A 6,672-nucleotide genomic window follows, 5' to 3' on the forward strand; every position below is an offset into this window, starting at 1 on the left:
ATGCTTCAAGGAGAGAGCAGCGTGCTTCAGGGAGAGAAAGACAAAACCAATACATCTAGGACAAAGATAGGGTCAGTGCATCTGGGACAAATTGCCAAGATAAAGTGAATCATGAAAATAAAAGACATCGTCAGAATAACCATAAATGGAAGAAAAAGGTATCACTAATATGATTTATATGTAGGAAAAGGAACACCATCAAAATGATCGTTAGTGGGAATAGAAGTCATTGTAATAATCTATTAATAAGAACTAAATTGTATGACAAACACTAAAGAAGAAGCAACACAACTATAATGAAACGAAACCATGATCGATCAGAGTGATAAAATGCATCCAAAATACGAGAGACAATGATTGTTTGAACAAGGACGCATATTTTTCTTTGATCAAAATTGGAAAGTAAGGGAGATCTGAAAACAGAAAGGAAAACCTAAATATCACGTTGAAGTTGTGGGATTTTAGAGAAAATGAGAAGATAAAATAATAAGAGTTTGAATATTATTGATAATAGTTTTATACTAACTTCATTACAAAAAACTCAATAATAATCTCTACAAATAATAATAAAAAATATTTTAAAATATCTTTATAATTATAAATTGATCAATAAACAACTTAGGATATTTTAATATAATATAAAATATATTATAAGATATTTTCTAATATTCTAAGAAGATCTTTATCGGAAGCAAGAGGCACAGGCCGTCTACTAATGAAAGGACGTATAACACGAGCAAGGAAAGCATCAGAATCCACTTTACCCAGGCTTTTGCTGCAAGCAGCAATGAAAGAGACAACTGATCTTCGTACCCATTTACTAGGATTACACAATAAAGGAAAGGCACGCTCGAACATTTGAAGCAATATCGTCTTCCGCAAGAAACCGCTTTTGCATAGAAAAGTCAAACATTCTAAGGCTCTAACAATGACAGCTTCTGTTGCGTCACTTAAAGCTTGCTCAATGTAAGGTAATAGATATTCCTCTACACTTCTTTGGCCCACAAAAAAGCATACATAAACAATCTTTTCGTAGAATACTGTCCTTACTTGCTCATCTTGGTCATTTAAGAAGGCAGGAAGGATAGGTAAGAGAATGTCATTACTTTGTCTCACACCAAAGAAGTAGCAAAGTTTACCGATGTCCTGAAGAATTGCTCTCCTAATATTTGGTGTTTGCTTTGGACCCATAACAAGTTCTTGAACAACCTCTGCAATTGATTTCCTCAGATGCAGAAGCTGGACATCACTATTTATCATCTTCATTCTCTCAGAGGTCTGAGAAGATGATGTCGATGGCTTCCGTGGCAAACTCAGTTTCTCAAGGACACCTGCCTCACTCAAGCTTATTGAGTGTATCAAAAAGCCATAAGCAGTGAGTGCCAGCTTAGCTATATTGCTGGCATAGCATATCCGCACACTTTCCTCAGGATCATCGGGAAGCATAGAAAGCATTGGAAGAATATACTCGGGAAATATCTTTGCATCACTGGGAGGAAAATCACGCACTAAGGCAAGAATGTCACACAAAGTCTCCAAAGCAGCACAACGCACAATTGCTGATGGTTCAGAAAGCATTGAAATCACATATGGGATAACACGCTGCAAACGATCTTCATCGTCAATATATAGGGCAGAAGCCTTCAACAAGAGTACAGCTGCCCTCCTCAGGCGAGGCAACTTGACATTGCGTATGCAGGAGCAGAGCAAAGAAGTTATCAAAACCATGCCTTCACATCTCATACTATCCCTTGGTAATGGTAGAAAAGGAGTTCCAAATGTATCTGACTGACTATCATACTCTAACATCAACGAATTTAAGTTGTCCATAGTAATACTTTTCAAAAAGGGATGATCATTTCCTCGAAATGCATTGGAGATAGTTTGAAGCAGCTCACCAGGAGACTGCAAACTTTTTAGATTTTCAGGGAAGGTAGAATTTTGTGCATTTCCTATTACTGGCTGAGGACCAGATGGATTCTTATTGTTATTTTTAGCATCCCTTAGTAACCCTTTGCCTAAGTCCTCTCTTTTCCTTTGTGAGTCCTTCATGAAACTCGCGCTTTCTTTGGCAACGATCTCTTCCAAAAGTTTTCTAGAAGTAACACCTGCATCATTAGATGACTGCTTGTTCATCATTTGCTTAAGTATTTCCTGGAAAGCACTCTGGCATAGTAAAACCTACATAGATTGTATTCATATAATCCAGGTAAAATAAGCAAGTTATAGAAAACATTAAATAATTGACGGGCAAAAATATAAATTTTAGTAAAGCCATATACCCTCATATCAGAATGGAGAGGACTCCAGCAACAGTAAAAATCATGCAGAAATCGTGAAAAATAGGAAGGGAATACAACTCCAGCATATTCCTTTAGGTATTTTTCAGCAGAAAATCGGGACTTTGGTTCTAACTGAATCATGTGTTGAATCATCTTACGGATTCCAATATCTGGTATCTGCACCCATAGAAAATACAGTATCTAAAATATTAAAAACTAAGTCATGAGTATGGCTAACCCCCTACTGACGGGCATGGGACCATGGGAAGATGAAATAAGACACAAACACACAAATAGACTACTTTTTCAAGATGTTGACTTGGATCATGTTGTCTTCTGCGATATGCAAGAAGTTGAGACAGTTCAAATAGTGGTTGCCCGTCAAGGAAAAGTTCAGCAATAACACACCTGAGAGTAAAATGATATCCACACATTTGAAAAGAAGAAACGCAAAAAATAAACAGAAAACAGTAATAAACAAAACCGTATGTCTGAAAAAACCACCTTGGTTACTTTTAAACAAAATAAATCTAGGGACTTCAGGTACGACCAAAATTTATATAACAATCAACTCAACAGAAAATTAAACATCACCATAATTACAAAAGTATAATGCCTTTCAGAGTATATTTCATGCACATAAGGATTCTTATTTTAAGCCTGAAACATGGTTGAAAAGAAAAACCATTTCCTGCAAGATTAAGATTCTTGCAGCAAGAACTCTCACCCGACAGCAAATAGATCCATTGATGGCTTTAGGGGGGAATCTTGTGCCACCTGCATCTCCCCTCCATGTTCATAAAACCTCTGACAGGACACAGCCCCAAAAAAAGATGAAATAAATAGATTTATTAGAAATAGAATCATGTTCTGTAAGAATAGTAGTGACCAGAAAGAAAACATGTAGGCAATGACACACTAGAAGGATTAATATATTGCATCACTAATTGCATATTTTAACTTTAAGCAAACTAAAGAAAAAATACTTGTTTGATAATGTTGCGATAAAGTTCAAAATTGTTAAATATTCCCAAAAAATTCTAGAAAGTGGTTGTCTAAGAGCATGACAGATTTTTCTGTTAACCTCAGTGTCTAACCTAAAGCCCAGATCAGTATTATTTTTAAACATGTAAAACAAAAATTTGATAACCAATAGAGTCCTAGTTTAATCAAGTCATTAGCACCAAATTAATAAAGGTAAATAGAAAAACCAGAAATATTGTATGCAATAGTTTCACAAGATAACTTGTAGGAAATTTCTAACTCAATAATAACACAAAAGCATCATGAATGAGCCAATAATTCAAATAAGACAGAGAATATAAATAATCAAATAGTATTAAAATTATAGGATCCAACCTCAGGTGCCAGATAGCAGAGTCTTCTGCCACTCGTGTCAAAGAAAAAAGAGAAATCAGATGGGTCATCATCCGGAATGTAAGTGGGTTTGAAAGAGGCAAAGTCAGCAAGGTAAAGCCAATTCGATGATGTAATTAGCACATTTTCACACTTGATATCGCCTACAAAAAATAATGCAAAAATTTACATAAATAACATCAACGAATGCCAATCAACCCGTGATACGAGAAAATACCATCAGCAACTAATAGATCCTTCTCCATTATATTCTCTCTTCTCTAATTGTGTATGTCTTTTAAAGCTTAGGTATCAATCAAATTTAGACTTACCATGACACACTCCCTTCTCGTGGCTCTGTTTTACAGCTAAAAGCAACTGTGTAATACCCCAAACCAAATAAAAAAGTCAATAAAAATACAAAGCTTCCATATGCAAAAAAAAATGAAGTAGTAAAGTGAAGAAGACCTGAAAAGCCAACCATTTCTTCTCAACGAAACTAAGAAAAGGTCGAGTACTTAATCGATCATGCAAATTATGGAAGAAATATTGCCTCAAAAGATAAGCTGCTTTATCCGTTTCTTGCCAAAACTTGTATGTCTTTTAAAGCTTAGGTATCAATCAAATTTAGACTTACCATGACACACTCCCTTCTCGTGGCTCTGTTTTACAGCTAAAAGCAACTATGTAATACCCCAAACCAAATAAAAAAGTCAATAAAAATACAAAACTTTCATATGAAAAAAAAAAAAATTAATAAAGCAGTAAAGTGAAGAAGACCTGAAAAGCCAACCATTTCTTCTCAACGAAACTAAGAAAAGGGCGAGTACTTAATCGATCATCTAAATTATGGAAGAAATATTGCCTCAAAAGATAAGCTGCTTTATCTGTTTCTTGCCAAAACTGCAAAATCACATACAAAGCCACATGAGCAATTTAAAGTAGACGGCAAAAAAAACAATAAAATCTAAATAAAATAAAATAAAATAAAAATAAAAATAAAGAGCAAATCATCATAGAGCCTTTTCAATAACTAAATATAGTAATCGTATATCCCCTCAAACTACATAGAACATCATGTCATTCCAATTTTAAGCCATTAAATTCAAATTGATTTAAATTTCAGTTAGAAACACAACCAAAATGTCAACTAAAAAATCAAAACAGGTAAAAAAACGCAGAAAATCAACAAGTATTTTCAGTGACCAAACACAGTATTCAAAATTCCCTCAAAGGCTCAAACTACAAAACAGCGTATAGGCAAAATTTAAGCTATTAAAATCAAATTGACTCAGCAATAAGTTTTGTAACACCGACACTTCTTATTGAAGACACGTCCGTCTAATAACACACGGACACTATCACTTTAATTACGTTGATTAATTTATTTTCTCAAATTGTTATTGGAGTTAACGTGTCAATGTGTAGTGTTTGTGATTCATAGGCAATAAGCTTGGAAATGGAAACAAAGTGCAACCACAATTTCAACTAAAAAATACAAGTACGAAAGAACAAAATATGAACATAGTGATTAAAACTCCTTCAAACTACAAAACAAAGTCTCAATCAAATTCCAAACCGTTAAAATCAAATTGACTCAGCATTCCACAATTTCAACTCCAAAATCAAAATTAAAATCAAAACAACTAAAAACCAGCACAAATATCAACAACTCCATTCAGTAACTAAAAACAGTAAAAAAAAAAAATCATATAAGCTCAAACTACAAAACAACACCATAATCAAATTTGAATCCGTTAAAATCAAATTCACTCAACAATATTAAGCGTATTAAAACAACGCAACAACAAATTTTCAGTTAAATAATCAAAAATAAAAATCGAAAATAGAAGTAGGTGAAAATTGAAACCTGAAAAGGCCAAACGTGAGGATGATCGATGTTACTGAAAATATCTTTGATCTGAGAAAGACGTCGTTCATAATCAGAGAGATTGATGAAATTGCCACGTTTGAAATAAACCTTGACGAGAACCAAACCTTCGTCGTGTTTACACTGAATGGACTTGAAGAAACGACCGCGTCCAAGAACTTCTTTCAGAACCAGATTATACGTCGACGGTAAATCCTGTAGGTAATACTCCGACGCTGAAACTTGCGTTGTGCGCGCGATTTTGTTCCCCATCGATTATTATCAATCAATCACGTAATCGCTTTTTTCTGCTTTTATTTTTATGCCTTCTAAGTCCTAACTAGTGATTTTCGCGCGTTTTCAGATTTTCGCGTTTTTAAATACGTTATGTTTTTGGTTCATTTTAGCGTGACGTGTGTGGAAGCAGCAAATGTTAAGAACACAGAAAAAGATAAGGCAAAATAAACAATTGGAAATAGTATATTTATATGTGGACTAATTGTTTGGAGTAGTTATTGAATTTTACCAAAAGGAATGTATAGTATTAATTTTAATCCATGCGCCATGAAAAAAGTGTGTTTTATATTAAATGGAAGAATGGTATTTAAATACACAAATTTGACGTCGTAAATCTTATATTATAATAAAATATTTGTGCTTTCATACAGATATATGTGGTTATTATAATTTTTCTCGTATAATTAAAGAAAATCAATTAAGAAAATAGTCTCTTATACTATAAATAAATGATTTATATTATAATTAATATAAATAAATAAATAAATAAATAAATAAAATTGAAATTGATAATAACTTAATAAGTTGGAGTACTGTCATTTTTTTTTTCATTTTCAGATCAAAAGTAGAATAAATATTGCTATTAATAATTTGTACATATCTGATATATCATGAGTGATAAATATTTGTATCGTGTTTTTTATGTGTCAGTTAAAAATATATGTCTTGTTTTTTTTTTATATTTCAGTAGAAAATATTTATTTTGTATTTTTAATATTTATTGATAACATATATTTATCTTGTATTTTTTATATGTTTATCAGTGATAAATATTTTTTCTGAATTTTTTAAGGATATACGAAGTAGATTAATAATCTAGTTTTATTTTAAGAATTATTATTGTGAGATTTCCCTTATATGCAAAAT

General features: G+C 32.6%; 1 protein-coding gene across 2 annotated transcripts; it reads right to left on the reverse strand.

Moving 5' to 3' along the window:
• Positions 1–471: 471 nt before the first annotated feature.
• LOC101488944 (serine/threonine-protein kinase VPS15-like) lies at positions 472–6,020 on the reverse strand. 2 transcript variants are annotated; one of them, XM_004513074.3, is made up of 8 exons: positions 5,509–6,020; positions 4,107–4,229; positions 3,971–4,016; positions 3,642–3,802; positions 3,010–3,089; positions 2,585–2,690; positions 2,283–2,459; positions 472–2,181 (listed from the first exon to the last, which is right to left on the reverse strand). In XM_004513074.3, exons 1-8 carry the CDS (start codon positions 5,779–5,781, stop codon positions 649–651), a joined length of 2,499 nt encoding a protein of 832 aa, XP_004513131.1. In that variant the 5' UTR covers positions 5,782–6,020; the 3' UTR covers positions 472–648. The 2 variants fall into 2 exon arrangements, with proteins under 2 accessions (XP_004513131.1, XP_073220335.1); XM_073364234.1 differs by lacking the exons at positions 3,971–4,016; positions 4,107–4,229 and adding an exon at positions 4,419–4,541 and having other exon boundaries at positions 5,509–5,644.
• Positions 6,021–6,672: the final 652 nt, after the last annotated feature.

Source organism: Cicer arietinum, chromosome 8 (genome assembly GCF_000331145.2).
Source record: "Cicer arietinum cultivar CDC Frontier isolate Library 1 chromosome 8, Cicar.CDCFrontier_v2.0, whole genome shotgun sequence".
In the NCBI taxonomy this organism is placed as follows: domain Eukaryota; kingdom Viridiplantae; phylum Streptophyta; class Magnoliopsida; order Fabales; family Fabaceae; genus Cicer; species Cicer arietinum.

Excerpts from the sequence above, each read along its gene's own strand:
- LOC101488944 (XM_004513074.3), bottom strand. The coding sequence starts at position 5,781 with ATGGGGAACAAAATCGCGCGCACAACGCAAGTTTCAGCGTCGGAGTAT. Across the intron at positions 4,017-4,106 it reads AGAAATGGTTGGCTTTTCAG|TTGCTTTTAGCTGTAAAACA; the intron begins GTCTTCTTCACT and ends GGTATTACACAG. Across the intron at positions 3,090-3,641 it reads TCTGCTATCTGGCACCTGAG|AGGTTTTATGAACATGGAGG; the intron begins GTTGGATCCTAT and ends GTGTCCTGTCAG.